We start from the raw sequence: 22700 nt of genomic DNA on the forward strand, positions 1-22700 counted from the left end.
TTTAAGCAATTAGAAATATGCCAAAAGATGTAAATATTTCATTTCCCTCAGAATTATGAATTTCTATTTTTGAAGTTGTCCTTAAATTAGGTCATTATTTAATGTCCTTGAAAGTAGTTCTTCCATTAAGTTGTTGGCTAGGAAAGCAGAATAAAACATCCAGAATGATGTTTAAAATTTTTTCTAAAATATACAGGGGTTTCAAAAAGGTAATGAAAAATGGAAACCAAAACTATGCTTATTTTGGTGTTGAAAATTTTTTAAAAGCCTGTGAGATATCTTCCAACAGTTTATGAAAATGTGTGTGATGCAACAATTACGCCTGGATCGTGGTTGCTTTTTGCATCAAAATAAACATGCTTTAATTCTATTTTTCTCTCTCTCTTTTTTTTAAAGGTTTATTTTATTTTTATTAGAAAGGCAGTTATACAGAGAGGAGGAGAGACAGAGAGGAAGATCTTCCGTCTGATGATGCACTCCCCAAGTGAGCACAACAGCCAGTTCGGCGCCAGTCCGAAGCCAGGAGCCTCTTCCGGGTCTCCCGCGCAGGTGCAGGTTCCCAAAGCTTTGGGCCGTCCTCGACTGCTTTTCCAGGCCACAGGCAGGGAGCTGGATGGGAAGCAGGGCTGCCGGGATTAGAACCGGCGCCCATATGGGATACTGGAGCATGCAAGGCGAGGACCTTAACCACTTGCGCCATCGCGCCGGGCCCAATTCTATTTTTCTCAAAACTTTTTGAAATACCCTCATATGTTTAATTTTACTTCATAAAATTCTTTCCCACTGCATTAGAAAACAGTATCTGGTTTTATCATCTTAGCAAACTGGAATATATTTCTTAAGCATACTTACACATAGGCACATATATAGACAATGTTAAATTTTGTTCATACGTGTAGTCTTGATTTTTTTATGTCTTTCATGTTCTGATTGGTGAAGTGGAAAATAATGTACACCAATACAAAACAAGAAGGGAACAATGTGAATAACAAAATCTTAATCCTGCAAATTTTTGTCACAACTGTGTAGCGCTCCAGAACCGAGGACGCAATGCAGCACCTGTGAATTTCCTGACCTTAATTTTTGACAGCTTTTTCTGGGTGGCTGAGGAGTCTCCAGACATATCCGACCACCGATGAAGTTCCTCCTTTGCAGAATGAAGCCAGTCGGTGAACTCCTGGACTGCGTCTAAATACATCAGGTGGTCTTTCACAAGATCTTCCACTTTTCTCATTTTCTCCTAGTGAGAAAAGAAAAGGCCATCTTAAAGTAGTCATCATTGAGACCCTCCAGTCAGATAGGAAAATGGGCAGAAGCAGTGAGGGGTCAAGCGGAGGTGCTGTGATGACTGTGTTAAGCCATTACTTGGAACACCTGCGTCCCATACTGGACTGCCAGTTTGTGCCCCAGCTATTTGCTTCTGATCTAGCTGCCTATTAATTTGTCAGGGAAACAGCAGATGACAGTTCAAACAGTTGTGTTCACGCCACCCATGTGGGAAACCAGATGGAATTCCCACTCCTGTCCTCACACTAACAGCCCAGGTAGTTGAAGCCACTTGGAAACTCTTGGGAAATGAATCTGTGGATGACAGATTTCTCTCTCTCTCTCTCTCTCTATCTCTCTCCACCCCCCTCCGTTACTCTGCTCTTCAAACAAATCTTACAAATAAAAAAAAAAAAATAAGCCTCATACAGTTTCTTGCTATATTTCCAAAAATCTCATTTATATTCTTAATTTTTTTCTAGGGTTAATATCTTAAACCATATATTCTAACTGAAAGATTTGAGGAGACAATGACTTCCCTGTTAGTTTACCATTACTAGTCCTGCCCTAACAATCCATATTTAATTTGACTAGTGGCTAGCATCTGGTGCATGTCACTGTGCTCAGCAGCTCGACTCCTTTTCTCAATCTTCACAACAACCATGTGATACTAATACGATTATTATCATCATTTTAGAGGAGACAAGTATGAGGTTTGCAGAGGTTAAGTGATGTCCCCTCCCCCCCAAAAAAATGTCAAGGCCAAAATTATACTGGGGTCTTTTGACTCTTGAGTTTTGATTATTAATGATCACTAAGTTGAGAATCAAAAAGACAAACCTATATATTAATCGCTGCAGTATAAATTAGAATTTATAAAACATAAACCAAAGCATAAAGAGAAGTACATTTTATCTCATAATTTCTATAATATTCATATATATAACCAAGGAAAAAATCATGTAGAAAATATTCACATAAAGAACTGATAATATTTAATATGACTATATTTCAAAGATATGAAAATACAGCTTTAAGTAAGATGAGAGTTAAATACAATGCTTTGTACATAATTGAAATCTTGGAAACAGACTTTTATTTAATATAACACTATATAAACCACCAAAACCAAACACTGATACTTGATGTTCAATCTTTCCAAAAATGAAAAAAAAAGTGGAGAAATAAAAAATTTTTAAAAAAGCAAAGATTAGGATTGTACTCAAAGGTGGTATATGAACTTATTCACAAATGTTCCAATTTGGAAGCAGTTTATTTTCCTGTAACTTCACTAGTAACTATCTTGGTGCTTCTGCAAGATAAAGCACTAACCTTGGCAACAGTCACTATATCATTAAACTGAACTTTGAGTTCCTCTTGAACCGAATCCTTGAAGGACTCATCCCCTGTCTTCTCGTAGAGCTCCCTGGACTTGGCAGAGAGGCGGTGAAGGGCTGCGCTGCGTTCATCTGCCTCAGACACGATGGCCTGGAAGTGGTCCAGCAGGGAAAACTTCTCTTTCAGACCAGGCTGCAGCTGTACGGGATGTGCGACTTTCTGATCCATGGATTCCATCCATTGTTCCAACTGGTTCTTCCTCTCCATGTAGTCATTCCATTGGCTCATTACAGACTCTAAAGTGCTAAAATCAATATCACATATAATAAAATGGATTATTTGACATCTCTACTGAAAACCAACCACAATGTCATAACTGTGTACATTGCTTTAATCAAAAGACACTGTTAAATACACTGAATACAAGAAGAGAAACTACTTATGATTCATAGATGGGTGATGCAATCCCTTCAAATTAAGTAAATCTATGTGCAATTTGAAGAAAGAAGTTATAGTAGAGTCTCATACAGGCACTTAGAGACTTGTCCTAAGCACAAATTCAAAATGTCCTAAACACCTGAATCCTACTCAGAGACAAATTTTTGACGTATTTTGACGTATTTTACTGTCAAAAAAATTAACACTGCAACATTAACTTCATCTAATACACTCAAATCAACTCTTTATTTTCTTAGAGTTAGTTTATCTTACTGAAATAAGATGGTAATGATGTGTTCACTGGAGTTCAAAACTCAAGGTATTCTTCCTGAGTAAGTATTGTTACTACATTGGGTTTTGTAATAGTAAACACACACACACACACACACACACACACCCTAGTGCTTCAGTGTTAAATGTGTGAATGAATGAAAAATCCATGTATTTTCAAAGTAAGAAATGTAATAACAAATACAAGAATCAAGTAGACAAATTTGAGGATAGCCAAATACCATGGTTTCTAGGGACGAGCCCCACCATTCAGTTTTACACATTATCTTGGGCTCTCCATGGGGACGGCCCTCAACCCCAACCTCAACCTCCTTTACATATAAGCATGCCATCTTGCAGGTATGTTGCATGATATATGAACTTCTAACCAATCATCCTGCTGTGAACAAATGTTCACCAATTTCTCAAGCCATTGGTTTCACATCAATAGAAACTCACCATACATAAATCCCCATCCTTTACTTGAAACATTTTTTTTTCAGCCAACCATTGATTTAACTTCTGAGATGCTAGTGCCATAATGAACAGCACAATAAAGATGTTTATATTGAATAATTACCAAGCAGGATATTTACCTTATGAAGTATAGAAAGTAAAAGGATTATTATAAAATAGAAGCATGACTAATGGTAATGTCTCATTGTTTTTATGCTTAGATATATCTCATCAATTCCACCCTCATTGCTGAATAGTGAGAATCTATTTTAAGCAAGCAATTAATAGAACTAAAGCTAAGTTTTTTTGTGTGTGTGTTAAAGATTTTAAATAGGAAAATAGAGAAAATATCAGAAAAGTTCCAAAAAGAGGTAATTTTTGTGCTTTGTCTTGAAGAGGTACCACTGTATTATTTTATCAGTGATAATGTAGTAGAAAGATTTCAGAAAAGTAAGAACAGTAGCAGAAAAGGCCTGGGCATGTAAAGCAGATAAAGATTTAGAGGGGAGCAAGTAGCTTCAAAGAGATTTTCTTTGTTTTACACACGAAGCATGTAAAATCATATCACAGATTTCTCACAATTATCATGAAAGCCAGTTTTATTTTTATCTAGAAAAACTTCATTTTAGGGGGAACAGGATAGGATGGGTAACAGCTGCCCAAAGAGCAGGGTATTTGTAGGCTTCCTTCCCAGAAGATGGGGGTTTGGATTAAATAATTATACTAATAAAATATGCATAGGAAATTTTCTGAAACATCTGTAACAAAGGCCTGTCCCTGGGACCCCCCACGGCCTGCCCCGTGGGTCTTCAAGAGTCTTCAGAACCCAGTTTAACTGGCCTTTCCTGCACTGCACTCTACCTACCTTAGTCTGAGCTCTTACAAGGCAAGAGCCGTGTAGGTTTTGATCTTGCTTTTTCAATTGTTTTAACACAAGCATTTGGTTAGTGTGTAGTTGCCAAATTTAATTCCCTGCTGAGATAGGAAGTACTATACTAGTCTGCTTCTCGTTTTTAGCATTTGATGCCACCATCTGGAAAATACAGACGCATAATTCTATCCAATTTTATGAAGCCAGCACGTTACCAAGCATTCAGAAGTTTAGTTTCAGCTCCACAAGCCTACTGTATTGAATATGAGAATCACAGCGTCTGAGTTTTTTTTCTTTGCTGAACATTCTGAGTTATTACTAAAGCCATGCAATGGAGGTGCCCCATGACTAAATAGCAGGGCTATCCCCATTGTCACAAATTAAAAACACTTTGCATAATTCTTATATCTCAAGGCATGGGTATGACCTCCAGTTGATGAAAAGTTTATACTAAGACTCAACTGTTAGGTTCAACTTACTTTGCCATATGCTTTTCCAAACAGCCAAAACTTGCTCAAGTTAAAAAAATTCATCCTTGCTATGATGAATTTACAAAATGGTATTTTTAGTGATTCCATGTTATATACAAGATTTCAGGTAAGCTATTAAGGAAGTGAGTGTCAATATGAAATAAAATAAAACAGAAACAAGCAAGTAAACAAACAGGAACTAGTTTATGACCCATGAGCAATGTGGCGCAGGCAAAGACAGGCATACACACAGCTGGCTTTATGAAACAGCACACTGGGCAACTTGGCACAGGATCCCTCAGCTCTGCCCCATCATTTCCCTAACCCAGCCAGGTTGACTTGAGCAAATAAGCCCTGAAAGAGGCTCTGTACCTCTGAGCACGGACAGCAGAGCTCATGACGTCAGCCCACACCTCTTTCAGGGTCTGTAACTGGACCTGGATCACCTGCTGACCCTCTCGGTTGCTGCTTCTCAAGGCTTGTTCCCCTTTGCCGATGGCCATGTTCAGCTTCACCTCCCCTTCCCCTCTCATCAGCAGAATGTCCTGGGAGCGAAGGATGAGCAAGCGTTACCAGCAGCAGGAAAACATTCTCTACGTAAGTGACTTAGGCTCCTCATGAGAATTCAGGGAGATGGAAAGTTTGTGACACCGGTACAGAAATTGTAATTTTATTAACTTTCTTCCTAACATGCAAGGATTTTATTTCCAAAGTGACAATGTACCTGTTAAAAACCTAAGAGCCATCTGCCTTCATTGCTCGGTGAAGTTCAGGTGCACTGCCACAGTCTGGGATGGTGGTCTCCTTTGTGCTTGCAACACACCCTTGCTTGCTTCAGTTATGAGACCTATATTTGAACTCTGCTGCAAGCAACAATTCGCAGATTGTTCTCTCTTAATAGCCGAAGGACTCCCAGAATACAAGAACCAATGCTACTTCTGCATGGCCAGCATTTTACACAGGTGCTTGCTGTTTAACTACTGAAAGCAGTTTTAAAGGATTTGAAGCTATTCCCACAAGGCGAAATAGGAGCCCTACCTATCCCTTCTGTTACGTTTCTCCAGCGTAATACACAACCTCCATTTAGAGATGCCCCCAGAGCACTAGACTCCAACTCAAACGCCAGCGGTGCGAACCCAAGCACCTCAGCTGTTGTCAGTCTCCCTTACCTGGATCTGAGCCAGCCGTCTCTCCAAGGTGTCTTTGCTGCCGATGGTGCTGTCTGCACTAGCCAGTCTGTCTTGAACGTCTTTCACCCAGGACCACATGCTCTGCAGGGCATCCTCCAGGGCTTCGTGCTCCTGGATTGCCACCTGACAGCTGCGCAGCTTCTCTCTGGTCATCCTGAGCAAGTTCTGGTAGCTGGTGAGCAGCTGGGAGCACAGGCGGCCCTCTTTTCCAGCCCCATGGCCTTCCTCACTGAGCAGCTGCCCTCTCTGGGAAAACTTATCAAGCGACTCTCTGGGAAAAAAAAAAAAGGAAAAATATTTTTTTTAAAATTCTGACCTTCTAGACAGTGGGGGAGTGATCGGTGATTGTTGATGTTGGAGCGAGAAGCAGGCTAGAGTTTAGAACTGACATGCCAGTATAATTAGAACTCTGGGAACTGGGCTGGCTGCTTGCGTCCTCTTGTGGTCTCTCACAGAGTGGTCCAGACACATTTGGGAATAGGATTCAATCTGTATTGGTCCACAACCAAATGCCAGGGATGACGCCAACTGTCTTGTTAGGAATTCAGTCCAGAAAATGGGCCCAGGCTTTCTCTGGAGATTCGTTATTAGCACCTCTCTGTTTCTAGTTAATGCTTTTACCATGAAAAATGCCTTGAAATGTTCCAGGGGCTAATTCATGTACACGGTCATTTGCCTCCCTAGGAAATTGCTTTCATTAATGGATCACAACATACATGATAGTGGTCTCCTATGATTTTATCTCCTAGCATTGCTACATCCACCTTGGTATAAATAGACTCTGATGTTTACACGTGTCCCCTTTGTAAACAGCACATGACTACAAAGCAGATGCCTCCCTCACGAGCACCTTGGCACTCCTGTTACATTCCAAGCTGTACCATCTGAACTCAGTGTAGGCATCCCAACCGCAGGCGGTATCAACAACTACCCAGGACAGGGCACAGCGTGCAGGGCTCCTCACATACATCCTCTGTTAGTGGTCCTGGTGTCACCCAGCATCCCCAGGCTCAGTCCACTGGGCTTCCAGTGCCCGAGGCAAGGGCGCCAACCTTTATCACACAGCACAGGGCACACACACTACTGAGCAGAGACAAAAATGTTATGAATGTTCTCCCTTCAACCACTTTGGGTGTGCTCCGGAGTTTACAGCCATTTTCATCAGGTCAAGGAGAAAACATTTGCCCTTAGAAGCCTCTAGAATGCCTGGCTGCCTTTCCTTTTACAAAATTCTGAATTGTTACTTGCATATCAGGAAAGACCTCCAGATATCAGAGGTGACGGTGGGGACATCTTGAAACAGGTGATTTGACTACTAGAGAGAAAACAAACTATATGAACTGGTATATCCCACTTTTGTTTCCCCACCCCACCCCCCTTACAGGCGCTGATGAGAAAAGTGCAAGGCATCTCAAGCATGGATACTTTAACAATGCATAACTATCTCCCCCAAATACCTGGCTAACTAAAACTACTGCCATGAAAACATCCAACAGGTGTGAAGGTGCCAGAGACAAGCACATGCGAGGGAGCAGGTGACCCAGCTGGAGAATCCAAGCGATCAGCTAATGCACTCAGCGTATCCCAAGTGGCAAAGAACCTGAAGGCAAGTGCATTTCAGGACTCCTGGCACTTGGCCCCAACCTACCAGAGTCCAATCTCAAGGACTTTCTCAGGGCTAAAGCTTGCCAGCATTAGAAAAACATGGAGGAGTAAAGAAAGACATCGACTTTGGTGATTCAGCAAGATGCTTGGGCCACTTTTCTCTGAGGTAGTCAGAACAATTGATGAAAGTAAATACAAAAAAAGAATAAAACAGAGTCTGGAGAAGAGGAAAATGAGAATATGCCAAGTCAGTTTAAGGTTTTCAGAAAGTTTTCAATTTAGAATTATGGTATTATTTGACTAATTCTGTGCAATTTTTTGGTACTATCCTGGACCATGGATATTTAATTATAAGCATAATTAAAATCTAAAGCACTTAACACTGAGGAACTCCCAGGTGGGAACTGGGTGAAAAGAATTTGCAAAGGTTTGAAGAGATGAGACTAAAGCGCTGAGAACATGTTTCAGGGATTAAATCGGGACACAAGAAATCTGTTTTCAGTATGGGGCCTGTTCTCCATTTGTTTGCACGCTTTTCCCCAAAGTTAAGGAATGTTAGGCATGTTTGATCAAAAAGAGGACTCAGTGGAAATCTAGAAGGGATTAGGTGATATTGACTCAATTGGTGACACCTGATAATTTATCTGATCAAGAAAGTACCATCAGCTTCAGACAGAGCAAACTTGGATGGAAAGTTTGTCTTCTAAGGGTGAGGAAGCATTCCAAAATGACAGGGGTGAGAATGAATAGGGAACAAGTGTGAAAGGTGGGAAGGGTGGAAAGCACAGCTCGGAAAACAGTACCAGGGGCAAAAAGCCAGTGTCAATTCTGTATCTTTACAATCACTGTGAAGTCATGGTTTTCTCTTCTCCACATCACCTTCACAGTAATGTTAATAGGTTCTCAAAATAACCCCAGAGAAGAAGGTACAAAGTTATTAGCATAATTAGTGGAGGCTTCCCTGAGGAATTACAGGAGCTGAGTTCCATGGCTGAATATTTGCATTAAACACATGGTTCTGATACTCAGACAGTCTAACTCCACCTGCACACTCTTCAAATCCAGTGTGGCCTCAAAGATGCTGCATCATCTGAATTTGTATTCTAGAATTTCACAGTGGGGAAAAAATTACTAGCAACAGCCAAGCACCAAGCAAAAGTAAACCAAATAGCCAGTCAAGCCAGCAGCCTGAACCTGAACAGCAGGGAGCAAACCCAGCCCTTCAGCGTAGCATACCTGGCAGCCAGTAATTCTCCCAGAAACATTTCAACTTTGTGAACTTCGTTTTTCTTCTCAGGAACATTCTGTTTACTTCCTCCCAAGTTCTCTGTGCTTAACCTCTCTTCCATTTCATGGATCCACAAGTTCAGTTTTCTGTGCTGATCCTCAAAGCTAAAGAAAATTTCAAACAAAAATAGCAGAAAAAAAATTACATACTTTGTGTCATGCATAAGCTCTAGTGGTGGACATCACAGTGTCATTTCTGCAGCATTGAAAATCTTACGAATCTTCAGGTCACAGAAGTATGTGTCAAGCAGCCCGCCCGTCGATAAAGAAATGAGGAAACATGGTTGTATCGTTTGAGATTCAGGCCAAATCTCACGTATCTGGACTTCCTTCATGGCTTATAACTGCCTGCAAGAAGATCTCCTATGCCAGCATTCACTTAACCCCACATCTTACATCTTACACTGGCCTTAACTTAAGGCCAGTAAGCAGAGCAGTGGGAAAATGGAGGAAAAGGGGTTCTCCGTGTCTTTCTTTGTTAAATTAATTTGAAACTAAGCTTAGAAATTATGTCAGCTTGCAAAGAAACCCATTACTGTCACCACAAAGGCCTTGAAACTGTATCAACCATGTTCCCATACCTATTAGATTTCTTTTTCTTCTTCTAAATGTTTATTTACCTCCACTTACATGTGACTTTAACAGGTATTTTCTGTCATAACTCCATCCCAGCAGGAATAAACACAAAAATAAGATTTTAATAATTTAGAAACTGGAATGTCAAACTTCCCATATAATATAAAGATCATATATATATATTTTTTCTATTTGAAAGAATTTGGTATATATATATATATATACACATAGAGAGAGAGAGAATGCTTCTATGAGCTGGTTCATTCCTCAAATGCCACAGTGGTCAGGGGGAGGCCAGGTCAAACTCAGGATCCAGGAAAGCAATCTGGCCTCCCACATGAAAAGCAGGACAACACTGCTGAGCCATCACCTGCTGTCCTTGGGGTGTGCATTAGCAGGAAAGTAGCTGGGACCCCAACTAGGATCCAAATGCTGTGATTAAGGCAAGTGTTGTAATGACTATGTCAAATGCCTACCATAAGATACAGTATCCCGGGTTAACCAAAGAGACAAAAGTTACATGTACACACATCATTTACAAATACTAGTGAAAAATAATCACTTCATTTATGTAGAAAATAAAACCAAACAATATCTTCAGTCTAAGCAATTAACACCCTAGCGTAAGTGTGGCACCTCAAGTCAAAGCTGATTATAGCTGAAACAATTTCAGATATTATTTGACAACACAATCTGTGTAAATAAAATCTACATTAATTGAAACAACCTACCTCCCGAGTTCCGAAGCAGAGTCCTGCAAGGCCTGCTTGTCCTTAAGGCACTGTTTAAGAAATGCCTGGAATTCTTCATTGGCCTTAGTGATCTGTTCCTGAATGCTGCTGACAATTTGTTTAGGCAAATGGGCATATAAAGTTTGTCCTTCTTGAGTCACCGCGTCAAGCTTTTTCTGTCCATCACTGACTGAGTCCAAAAGTCTCTGTTTCAGAAAGTAAAAGTAATACAAGACATTTCTATTAGAGAGCTGGTGTGTCAGAGTATTAATTACAATTATGAAGTAAAGCAGAAGAAAAATAGAACCCAGTGGGGAAAAAATTTTCTACAAGATTGGTAAGAAAAGCAATACATGTAGTTGGGCGGAATGAAGGCTCCTGACTAAGGTTCGGATCAGCCAGTCATCGGTTTAGCTGGGGATACTGATGCATCATGTGGGTCTATAGAGGAAGGTCTGCTTCTCAATCATTACTACCTTCACTGTCGCAGCCAAGTTCCGGGGTCACCTCCTCATTTGGTAAGTGGCATCCCTCTAAACAGTTAGCTACTCAGCCCTCCCTCTTCCTGCTCCTGCGCTAACCCAGGCTGCACGAAGGTTCACTCTGAGTTTCGGGACCTTTCCTTTCTTCTCTGGATCAAATACAAGGGTTTCGTTTCTTTTTCTTTCTTTCTTTTTTTTTGGAATTCATTTATTTATTTTAGATGATGTTTGCATAGTCAATCTGATTGGGAAGAATCTAGGGTTAGGGAGAAGTGGGTGTGATCATTGTTTCCAAGCTTTCTATCATTTTGTTTGATTTGTTTAAAGATTTTTTTTATTGGAAATTCAGATATACACAGAGGAAGAGAGACAGAGAGGAAGATTTTCTGTCCGATGATTCACTCCCCATGCGGCCACAATGTGCCAATCCGAAGCCAAGAGCCAGGAGGCTCTTTTGGGTCTCCCATGTGGGTACAGGGTCCCAAGGCTTTTGGCTGTCCCCGACTGCTTTTTCAGGCCACACGCTGGATGGGAAGCATGGCTCCTGGGATTATAACTGGCACCCATATGGAATCCTGGTGCTTGCAAGGTGAGGACTTTAGCCACTAGGTTTCCGTGCTGAGACTCAAGCTTTCTATTTCTTCATCCCATTTCTGAGGGAAGGGGAGAGATAAACGGAAAGGCCATACCCAGCCTTCCTACCATCCTAGTACCCGAGGATGGGGAACGGGTACCCGATATCAATCCAGGGTCACAATGGCACATGTTCTGAAGGTTTTGCCCATGTAGATGCAAAAGATTCAAAATGCTATTAATCTCACTGATCTATGGATGAGGAATCCCTTCCAATGTCTATGGCCTGATACTGTCGACCTTTCAGTCTCCAGTCACCCAGATATTTGCTGTCATCATTTGGCTGTGGAAGTTGTCCATGTGTTCTGTTCTCCATTCTCTGCTATGGTACCAGATGTCCTTTGCAGGCCCTGATTAGCTACCACGTCTTCCATGTGCACCATGGTCTGCTATCTAGCACTCCATCTTCTACACTGGAGAGGACCAGTTCTCCCAGGTGGGCACATGGACCTGAGCCAGGTGAACTGGGCCATGCTGGAACCCCTACCACTGGGACTCACGGATCCAGTGACCACCTTGTAAGTGGGCCCATGGCCCTTAGTGGGTGCTAGACACATGAGCCTCACGGGCAGGGGGCTCCAAAGAGGCCTGGGTCTCCTGGTACAGATCATTGAGCCCACCTACGTGGAGGGGTTATGTCCATGAGCCCGGGGTTGGGAGTTCAGAAGGTCTGGGGTTGCATGGCCTGGGGCCTTGGGCCCACCTGTATGGTTGCTCAAACTGTAAGCCTCAGGGTTAGAGTGTCTGGCCTGGCCCCGAGTCTCACGGTCCAGGTGCTAGGGCCCATTGACACAGTGGGTAAAGGGCATAGTTTCAACAGAGTAAATCAGTCCTAGAATTCAGTGTTCTCCAGGGTGCCAATTGCAACGGCCACTCAGGAGTTGTTGTTTTTTTTTAAATAAACTTGTCTTTAAAAAATTATTTATTTATTTATTTGAGATTCAAAGTTATGGAGAGAGAGAGAGACAGGCAGACAGACAAGGAGAGGTCTTACATCCATTGGTTCGCTAGCCTCAACGGCCACATAGGCCAGAGTTGGGCTGGTCCAAAGATCCTCTGGATCTCTCATATGGGTGTAAGGACCCGAGATCTTGGGCTCTCCTCCACTGCTTTGCTAGGTACACTAGAAAGGAGCCGATTTGGAAGTGGAGTAGCAGGACTTGAATCCAACACCTACATGCAGTGCCAGCACCCCAGGCGGCAGCTTTACCTGCTGCACTGTGGCATCCACTTCTTTGTAGAATCTTGCCATGCATCAAGCTAGAAAGGGAGTGATTTTGATTTCACTTTTAATTTGCCTCTCCACCTGCAATAGTGAGATTGCTTCCCTACAACAACCTTGGTCTCCTGACTTCTGATATGACAAGTTGTCTACGCCAATTTCACTCCCTGATAGGCTGCAAAGTCAACAGGGTATTGCATTGACAAAACAATTTTAGTAATAGTTAACACTGTAAAAAAGCTTCAACAAAATGGCTTTCATTCATTAACTCTTCCTTACAATGGTCTTCTCTTTTCTGAATTCATGTTTTTATAGCCAATCAAATCTATATACTCTATACTGTTGATAAGTTTAGTTTGAACATATTCTATCTTCAAATTTAGATCATAAGCCATTAAAAAGCACAGGTAGTGTTCCATCCTGCTTTCAAAAACTCCACAAGAGACAGTAAAGATACTCAATTGTTGATATTGTTACTACTATAAACATTAAAATGAGTCTCTGAGTTGAATCAAATCCAAAGAACGGTCAGTAGGCTTAATAAAACAGAGGAAAGAGATGCAAGAAGTCCTTGGCTTCTAGTTATTTTCAAAACAGCCTTTTCGCACCATCTCTTAATTCTGCCAGGCAAAAAGAGAGAATTGACTAAGAAAAAATGCAGTGATGACCTGAAGATCTCTGGGGCCCAGAATGAGGAGCAAAGAACAGGAAGCAGACTGCTTACCTGCAGGTCCTGCAACCTTGCCTCCAATACTTTGCTGTCACCAGTGCGATCTGAGGATTCTTTTGCTGCTGCCTTTGCATGCAAAAACCAATCTTGGAATTCCTGCATTGAATCTGTGGAAGGTGAGAAAAATCAGGAGGAAATCCAAGACATCCAATGAGCTTCCAGGATTACCACAGTGAACTTCTGCTGTCCTTCAGCCCATGTCATCCTACTTTGCAAACTATTTCAGACAGAAGATGTACAAAACAATAGAATCTGCAATCATGAAGGTTCAGGGTGGAATTGAGAGATTTCTCCCAGAGGAAAGAATGAGAAGAATGAGAAGAAATTTGTATCCTCAAAATGTTTAATGTCCCAAAGTATTTCTTTCTTTGGGTAAAGACGGTGAGTTGCCTGATGCATCATCCAGGAGTGCAAAGAGGAAAATGCACCAAAGGCACTGAGGCCACATAGGAGGCCTGGGAAAGAGATAGCTCTTCTTTCTACTCTATTGATCGGGGGTCCTTACATTCCTGTCTCAGTTCAGCCACGGCTCTAGGGAAGCGGCCACAGAGACACAGGACAGCCCATTTGTTCATAGCCTCTCCTTTGTCCCATCACTTCATCACAGCACCAAACCTTCAGCAGTTCTTTGGGCAGTGCCTGAGGGCCACACCAGTGGAAGTAATTTTCCATACACGTGAACTATGTGTGGAAAAACCATAAGAAATTTGGATTTGCTAGCATGGTGCACCCCAAACTTCTCAGATAGAAACAGGAGGGAGTCTGCACAAGGACTGCAGTCCTGTTGTTCAAACCCCCAAATACAAACATATTTGAAATTATATCCATCTGGAAAATTTCCTCGAAGTTGCTGGCAGTTTCTAGGCAGCAATTGCTTTGGATCCTTCCTAATCGAATTACTCACACCAAGAGCCCTCGGAGCTTACCATGGAAGTGTTTCTCCAGGGATTCCTGCAGACTGGCCTGAGTTTTGGAGCACAGCTGGCTCACAGCTTCATGCTTCTTTGTCAAGCCTGTCAGTGCCACACCCAGACTCTCCAGCTCCACTGAGTGGTACTTGCGGCACAAGCTGTTAAGGTTTTCTTGGGTTGAGCTGATGCTGTTTTGCTGACTTTGGAGTTCCTTTTGCGTGTCCTATGGAAGAACAGTGTACTGCTGTCGAGGACAGTCATCATTCAAGAAAGCAATACTCTAGCAAATCCACTGGGGTATTATGTTTTAAATCTCAAACTGATGCTGTTGAAATTCACTCACTAGAGGCCCGGTACGGTGGCCTAGCAGCTAAAGTCGTCATGTTGAACGCACCGGGATCCCATATGGGCGCCAGTTCTAATCCCGGCAGCTCCACTTCCTATCCAGCTCCCTGCTTGTGGCCTGGGAAATCAGCCAAGGACAGCCCAAAGCCTTGGGACCCTGCACCAGTGTGGGAGACCAAGAAAGAAGTCCCTGGCTCCTGGCTTTAGATCAGCACAGCACCGGCCATTGTGCTCACTTGGGGAGTGAATCATCGGACAGAAGATCCTCCTGTCTCCTCCTCTCTGTATATCTGACTTTGCAATAAAAACTTAAAAAAAGAAATTCACTCAGTGCTGTAGAAACATTTTGGTGATATTTTCATTTTGAATATTTGTGATAGAACTACACTGATTTTTTCAACCTTTTTTCTAGCTTTTCTCCTTGAGCAAAAATAGCTGTTGGAAGATGGCTAGGATTCAGATTGTAGTGTAAGACTTTAAGCAAATGAAATCTATCCTTAAGCTTTCCAGCTCCCCATCATGGTTTTAGCCACTTAAAATTACGGCAGTGCGTGGGGCAGTCATGTAGCTGGTGTTTAAGACATTCCAATGCTGTATTGGATGGAGTACTGGAGTACTGGGTGCAATACCTGGCTAGGATTCCTGATTAGAGCTTCTTGAAGGTACAGGCCCAGGGAGGCAGCAGAAATAAATAATTGCCACCCCTTAGGGACACCTGGATTGAATTCCTGTTTCCTAGTTAAAGCCTCAACCAGGGCCATGCCAGCATCTGGGGAGTCAAGCAGGACAACAGCTTCCGCTCCCAGACTGCCTTCTTGTTTCTCAGAAGTAAATGGTTCTTTCATAAAAGCGCACCACCACTGTTCATATTCTCCAGGAGCTGTTTGTACTTTGTTTTGGGTCAGAGGCAACACCAGAAGCAGCAGCTATACATTTAAAATGATCTATCCCTTGTGTAGCAGGACTAGAGATTACCTCATCAGTTAGTCAGATAACATGCACAAAATCATTTATTCTGGCAGTGCCAAGGCAACCATTGAAGAGATCCTGAATTTAATAAATCTATCGCAGGCTAATTCTTAAGTTAATAATTTTGTATGGCCTGTGATGAAGTTATAAATCTCCAAATTTTCCTGAAAAGAAAAAAAAAGTTTCCCACTCCGAAGGATGGTGTGCAAGCTTGTTAAATGAAAGTAGAACAAATATGTTGAAAAGCAACTCACATCTTTTCAAGACATTTGAGCAGAAATATCATTCATTGATGCAGACATGGAAGTCAAGTGCTTTCTCAGTTCATTTCTGCCTCTTACCAAAAATATATCATTCTACAGATGAAAATAGTCCTATTGGCCATTTTTTAAAAAGTAATAAAAAGCTATCTGCCATTCTAGCTTGAAAATTCATAGACAGTCAAATAGCTCTTCTGGAACTTCGGAGCAGGACCTAATGCAATGCATAATTTCTGTTTCCAGACTATTCTTAGATTCCCAAATATCTGCATGCAATTTTTCATCTACTGCTTTCTTTGCTGTGCTCAGTCTCATGACTGACCTTGCTGCTATTACTAGGAGTAACTGAGAACAGAGGTTATATCTGTGTTATGGTCACTGTGGAAGAGAAGTAATATCACCAGTCAAGTACAAGCACTTAATGAGAGTTTATTACGCACCTTCACTTTCTTCAGCCCTTCACAAGTCTCAGTTTGGGCAGAGTTCATCAGGGACTCTTCCACTTTTGTCAGCCACGATGTCATGTCCTTCATAAATTTCTCCACTTGTGCACTTTGAGTAGTATAATCTTTCAAAGTTTCTTTGGCTTCTTCAGTGAGTTCTTTGGTATGCTCCAATTTTTGCCTTAAATCCACTTCTATAAACTAAACATGCATAATTGAGATTGAAATTTTATTTGGAAGGATACCTATTCATGTACAGTTAATTGTCAAATATACAGAAGTCTTACCACAGAAGTCAGTTCCAAAGCTAATATGTCTTTTTCCAGGATAGAAAAGCAATGGGTGAAGTTGTCAAACATAGGAAGTGATGTGAAGAAATCAACAGGGTAAATTATAATAAACATGGATATTAAAGTAGTAGTCATTTTATAAACTCTATCTATCTATCTATCTATCTATCTATCTATCTATCTATCTATTAAATGAGTGGGAGAAAGAGCTGGAAGAGAGAGACAATGAAGGAGGAAGGAATGGAATGAGCAAGGAGGTATCTTTCATCTGTTGCTTTACTCCCTAACTGGCCACAATGGCTTGGGTTAGGCCATGTTAAATCCAGCAGTTTGGAATGGCACTCAGGTTTCTCACATGGGTAGCAAAGGCCCAAACCATCTTCTGTTGCTTTCCTTGCTACATTATCAGGGAACCAGACAGGAAGCAAAGCAACTGAGTTTAGTACCCACCGGTGGGAGGGAGGGGTTACTCAATCCAGCTGAGAAAAGTAGCAGACTGGCTCAGGGTTCCAGTAACTCCTTGTGCTAAAAACAGATCTAAACAGAATTCCCAAAGGTGTTCTTGCATTCTCTCTGGGGAGCAGGCACTTTCTGCCCAGATGTGTTCACTAATTAGAATAAACAAAGCACGTTTTCTTCTATTTTCCATGTTCCTTTATAAACAGTGTTACTGGATAGTTTCCACACAACAAATTATGTATTTCAGGAGGATTGAGTCCTCTGGAGCAGATTCAACTGTACAAACAGCCAAGCCTATTTGGTAATCAAAGTTTTGAGCTTTGAATAGCAGCTTCTTTTCTTACTCCCAGTTCTGATTTGCTGCAAGCAGAGAAGCACACAGTGGAGAAGGGGCCCAGGGACTCGCTTCTCTCTCTTTGTTTCTATTCCAACTCCACTGCAATTTCTGAAGTCTGCAGTTTCAGACTGACGGGAAACAGATTAAGATGTTCTGAGTCATTTGACAGCTACGGTATGCTGGCATCTGTTCTTTCTAAGGTGAGGCTTAGTGATGCAGAGAAAGTGAGAGAAGAGAGACAGATAAGAGAAAGACAGCTTCGAACTGTTGTTGACTCCCCAAATCCTCACAGTAGCCAGCGCTGGGCCAGGCCAAAGCCAGGAGCTCAATCCAGGCCTCCCAGATCAGTAGCAGGAACCCAAGTACCACAGTACTTTCACTGCCTTTCAAAGTCAGCATTGGCAGTGAGCTGGAGAGAGGTGCCAGAGCCAGAACTTAAACCTAAGCACTTAGTATCGCATAGGAGCCTCCTTGCCCACACACCGAAGCTTCCTTGATGGAGCTGCACGCTAGTCTGTCTCTTTCTCTTGTCTCTTTGGGATCTCTGAGTCCTGTTACTAGGATCTCTCCAACCCCCATTCCACTTCCTTAGACAATCTAAGGAAGCCTCCCATGGGAATCCTCTTTTCCTCTCATGTATCAGTTTTGGACCACAGTTCACATTCTAGCATCCTTCAGGCCATCCCAAAATCTGAGGTGTTGGCCATCACAACCAATTGTTTCTCCTTTGGCAAATGTAACAGCATTTAGCAGGTCCATCCATCCCCTTGAGGACTGTTGGACACTCCTGTGCCTGCCATCTAATGCAGCAGAGTGACATTCACTAGATGGGACCACTGAAACTTTCTCCGCAAGATTAAGGCATCTCTTTCCTTCAGTTTACACAGGGGTGGGGTAGGGTAGGGGGTGGGGTGGGGGGGTGGGGGGGGTGGGGTGAGGCAGGGGGTGGTGCGTGCGTGTGTGTGTGGGTGGGGAGTGAGAGGGAAAGGGAGGAATGGGGGAGAAGAAAAAGAAAGGAGAGAGAGAGGGGAAAGGAGAAAGGAAGAAGGGAAAGAGATATTTGCAATGGGGATCCTTCCAACACTAGCTATTCAGTTTGGCATCATCAACAGGAACATTAATATTCATGAAAGTGATTTCTGTTCCTATTTAGACATAAGATGATCTTTGCAGCAAACTGGCTAATGTTTCCAAGGCTCAGAAAAGGGGAAAAATCCAACTAATGTTATAGCATTTCAGTTGGGAATGTTATTGCTTTTAGCAAAAGGAATTATAAAAATACCGATATTTTATCCCCTATGTCTCTGATAAAATCCACATGTTTTCTTAGAGCTTTGATAACAATGAGAACGTAAAGATCTATCTATCTATCTACACACACACACACACACACACACACACACAAACGCGCGTGCAAGCCCGTCAGACAGACACAGAACCCCGTATACAGAACAACAGTCATAAAATAGAAGTGCTTACCTGAAGGCCCAGTGGTGTCTCAGGATTTTTTGTTAATTCCTTAAGATCATTAACTTTACAATGCAATTCTTCCAATCTCAATGCTTTGTTTTTAACTTCACACTGTCCAAATTAAGGAGAAAAGTGGTGGAGAGGAGTGGGGGAAGCACAGCTAATCAAAAACGGACACACTGTATTTGGCATTTAGTATTGTCAAGCGCTTACTCTAAGTACCAACCTTAAGTCAGCATGAAAAATAATTGTCTCATTTTCTGAGCAGCATTATTCCTAAATGTGAAAATGCTGCCATAATGTCCACTTGGGATGTGAGGGAGGATATGGAAATTTCTTTCTCCCCACTCTCTTTTAGTAGGGGAAAAAAAGCCCCTGGAAAAAATTAAATACTGACCAAAAATCCTGAGTCAGTGAGTATTTTCATAAAGTTAACTGCCATTTATTCGTTAGCAGCAATACCACTGGTTACTATGGACACATGAAACTCTAAAAGAAGCACTTTCCATCAGCAGAGCCTAATAGCTGTAGACCAGCTATAATACATGGGAACATTTAAAGCAGAAATTTATAGGTTATTAATGTAGAAAATCAAGTTAACTAGTAAACTGGCATCCAGTTTTTTTTTTTTAATTTTTTTAGTACTGAGGAAACAAGAAAAAATCAAATGATTGAGCAACTTACATGATCATGGACTTTATTGGTTATTTATGGACACAAAGAAACCTCTAAAGAATCGCTGATCTTTACCTAAAGAGACTGACTTGGTGCTCTGTGGATGCTAATGAACTTCCTGATGCCTTGAATTTGTCATATACTAGGATGGGACAAAGCAGAGCCAGAGCCAGCAGCCTGCTCCTGAAGCAGACTTTGCCATGAGAGCTCCCGTCCACATGCCCAAATCACGGCACTGCAACCCAGGGGGCTCTGGGACTCACACCCAGATGCCAATGCCCTGAGCCCATCAGTGAGTGGATCCCACAGTGAGTGGGCTGAGGCACACTGGTTCCCTGAGTCCCTGAGCACCACAGTCACGGTCACAACCCTCCCGCCTCTAGTCACCCACGCGTGATGTCTTGCACCAAGAGCTGGAGGATGCACAGCTTCAGCCCAGTCTACAGGACTCCCAGCACCTACAACACAGCTAGTTTTTACGCCAACAAGTTAAGGCCCTAGAGAAACATGATGTATGCGAGAATAATGTGGAAATCATACAGTTCGAGTGTTTATTATCTTCACCTTTAAATAAATGTAAGTAAATTTATTTACAATTTCATTTTAAGGACTTTTTTTATCACTTTTATAAAATTATTGAAAATTTAACAATTGTATTTTCTAAGCCAGATGCGGGACAGGCAAACCAGCATTGGAACTAAAATGTAAATTTAATATCAGAGACAGCAACTAAAATATAGTATGTCTTACTCTGACTTTTCTCCTTTGGAAAAATTCTACTTCTGATTACCCTCAGAAATCATATTTAGATCATAATAAAATCCAGAATGTTCTTTTAGGTCAAAGAGATCTGCATAGCTGCGCAAGAAAATTCATTCCCCTATTATTATTTTTAAAAATTTCCTCACTCTAGTTTCTCTCCCAGTGCTTCTTTTTCCGTAATCCAGTTAGTACTTGAAACTTTATATGGTTCACATCATAACCTAAGTAATGCTAGGTCCATGATAGCCAGGACTTGTTTTTCCACTGTATTTTTGGTGTCTTAAACAGTGTCCCACATATTTTAAGTAGATATTAAGAACTGAAGAATGAATGGATAAATATAGATGCTAGAAATGGGAGCAAAAGGTCAAAACACGTAGGTGACTGGAAACTTTCTATGGATGCCGATAACACTTTCATTTCCCATTTTCTTTCCAGTTCTGAAAAGGGAGTAGAATAGCAGCAAAGTTGCACGTGGGTGAGTGTCAGTAAACAGGTATGTGTCCAGTGAAGAAAACAGATGCTAAATATTACTAAATTACAAACACGACTTTGTTCTCAAGTCTCCTGTGGCTCCTCCAAATACCATATTCTCATAAAAATTGAGACAAGTATACTTTTATTTTACTATTACTTCAAGTAGAGGCCCCTACTAAGAAATGACAAAGATAAAAGCAAAACAAAAAAACAAAAACAAAACCAAACAAAACAAAACCCCTCTTACTGTAGCCTATTCAAATTGCAGGTAACTAGCAAAAGGTCCTGTAACCTCACATGCTTTATTGAAAGCAAGGATGAACTTGTGAAACATGTTGTAGCCCATGGGGTCCCACAAGCTCATACCACAAGTCCCCCCGCCCGTACAACCAATGTACCTCGAGCTCTTTAAGGAATTCTTCATCTCTGATGCTGTTGTCCAAGTTGCTGGTGTTCGCAGCCAGCTGTGAAACGGAGTTACTCGACCATGCTTCAATTTCATCTTTACTTGAAAGAATATCATCCCAGATGGACAGGCTTCTCCTCAGCCTATCCATGGCTTCTTCAATTTTCTCTGACACCTAGGATTGAAGATACAAGACACGGCAGGGATTTCTGGAGCTTTCCAGGTCTCATTTTCTCACCAAGAATGCTTCCTTCATCTGTCCCTGACTCGGCTTAATGCCAGCCAATACACAGCTAGTTTCATGTTATTTAGAAGAGTCGTTTGAGGGGTTGGGATTGTTTTGCTGTGGGTAAAGCTGCTTCCTGCTGTGCTGGCATCCCATCTGGGTAAGGATCCATGTCACACCTGTTGCACTTCTGATGCAGCAACCTGCTAATGGCCAGGGAAAAGCAGCTGAAGATGGTCCAAGTGCATGGGCTCCTGCACCCACATGGGAAACCTAGAAGCAGTTTTTGGCTCCTGGCTTTAGCTTGGCTCTGTCCTGGCCCTTATAGCCATCTGGCAAGTGAACCAGCAAATGCAGGAATTCTGTCTGTGTGTGTGTATCTATGTATAACTTTCCAACAAATGAATAAAAATCTTAAAAAGAGTTGTTTGGATTTCTTGGATTTTTTATTGGTAAGTTGGGATACCAGCAACAGGTCTACTTATGAATCTACTAAAATATAATTAACCGTGTCAGAATTCTACAAGATCAAGGTTTATTTCAGAAGGTGTTACACTTATTTTTAATAATAACAGGATGATATTTTTGGAATACTGAGGCACAATAACAGGCATTATATTCTTTTAAAAATATTTATGTATTTGGAAGTCAGAGAATTAGAGAAAGAGAGACAGAACACAGACAGAGGTTGGGCAGGGGAGGAGAAAGAGAAAAAAAATTCCTCCATCTGCTGGTTCATCAGTCAGATGTCTGGCTGCAATGACTGAAGCCCAGCCAGGCCAAAACCAGAAACTTCTCGATCTCCCACAAGAGCTACAGAGGCTCAATCACTTGGGCCCTTTTTCACTGCTTTCCCAGGTGCATTAGTAAGGAGCGAAGTCAGACTTGAGATGAGGCAGATGGAATAGGAACTGTTGCCCATCTGGGATGGTGGCTTCACAGATAAAAGCTTTATCCACTGCGCCACAATACCAATCCTGGCATTGTAGTCTTGCATATAACAAAACACATGCACTTAAAATTGTATTGGTTAACACTTCACTTATGCAATGAGTGATCTCTCTGAACTACAGGTATATAATGTCTTATCTAGCTGTCTTGATTC

The 22700-nt window shown here is 41.7% G+C and overlaps 1 protein-coding gene across 1 annotated transcript in view; it reads right to left on the reverse strand.

Moving 5' to 3' along the window:
- SYNE1 (spectrin repeat containing nuclear envelope protein 1) overlaps positions 1-22700 on the reverse strand; it is a 444597-nt gene that overhangs the window by 228002 nt on the left and 193895 nt on the right. Inside the window, exons 45-55 of the mRNA XM_040965176.1 lie at positions 21362-21544; positions 19059-19160; positions 16491-16694; positions 14492-14699; positions 13560-13672; positions 10499-10704; positions 9141-9296; positions 6279-6570; positions 5482-5654; positions 2599-2908; positions 1076-1240 (exon numbers count right to left, since the gene is read on the reverse strand). Coding sequence (XP_040821110.1) covers positions 1076-1240; positions 2599-2908; positions 5482-5654; positions 6279-6570; positions 9141-9296; positions 10499-10704; positions 13560-13672; positions 14492-14699; positions 16491-16694; positions 19059-19160; positions 21362-21544 — 2112 coding nt within the window. The remainder of the gene's footprint in view (positions 1-1075; positions 1241-2598; positions 2909-5481; positions 5655-6278; positions 6571-9140; positions 9297-10498; positions 10705-13559; positions 13673-14491; positions 14700-16490; positions 16695-19058; positions 19161-21361; positions 21545-22700) is intronic.

Source organism: Ochotona curzoniae, unplaced genomic scaffold, assembly GCF_017591425.1.
Source record: "Ochotona curzoniae isolate NIBS_2020 unplaced genomic scaffold, NIBS_Ocur_1.0 scaffold_3890, whole genome shotgun sequence".
Lineage (NCBI taxonomy): Eukaryota > Metazoa > Chordata > Mammalia > Lagomorpha > Ochotonidae > Ochotona > Ochotona curzoniae.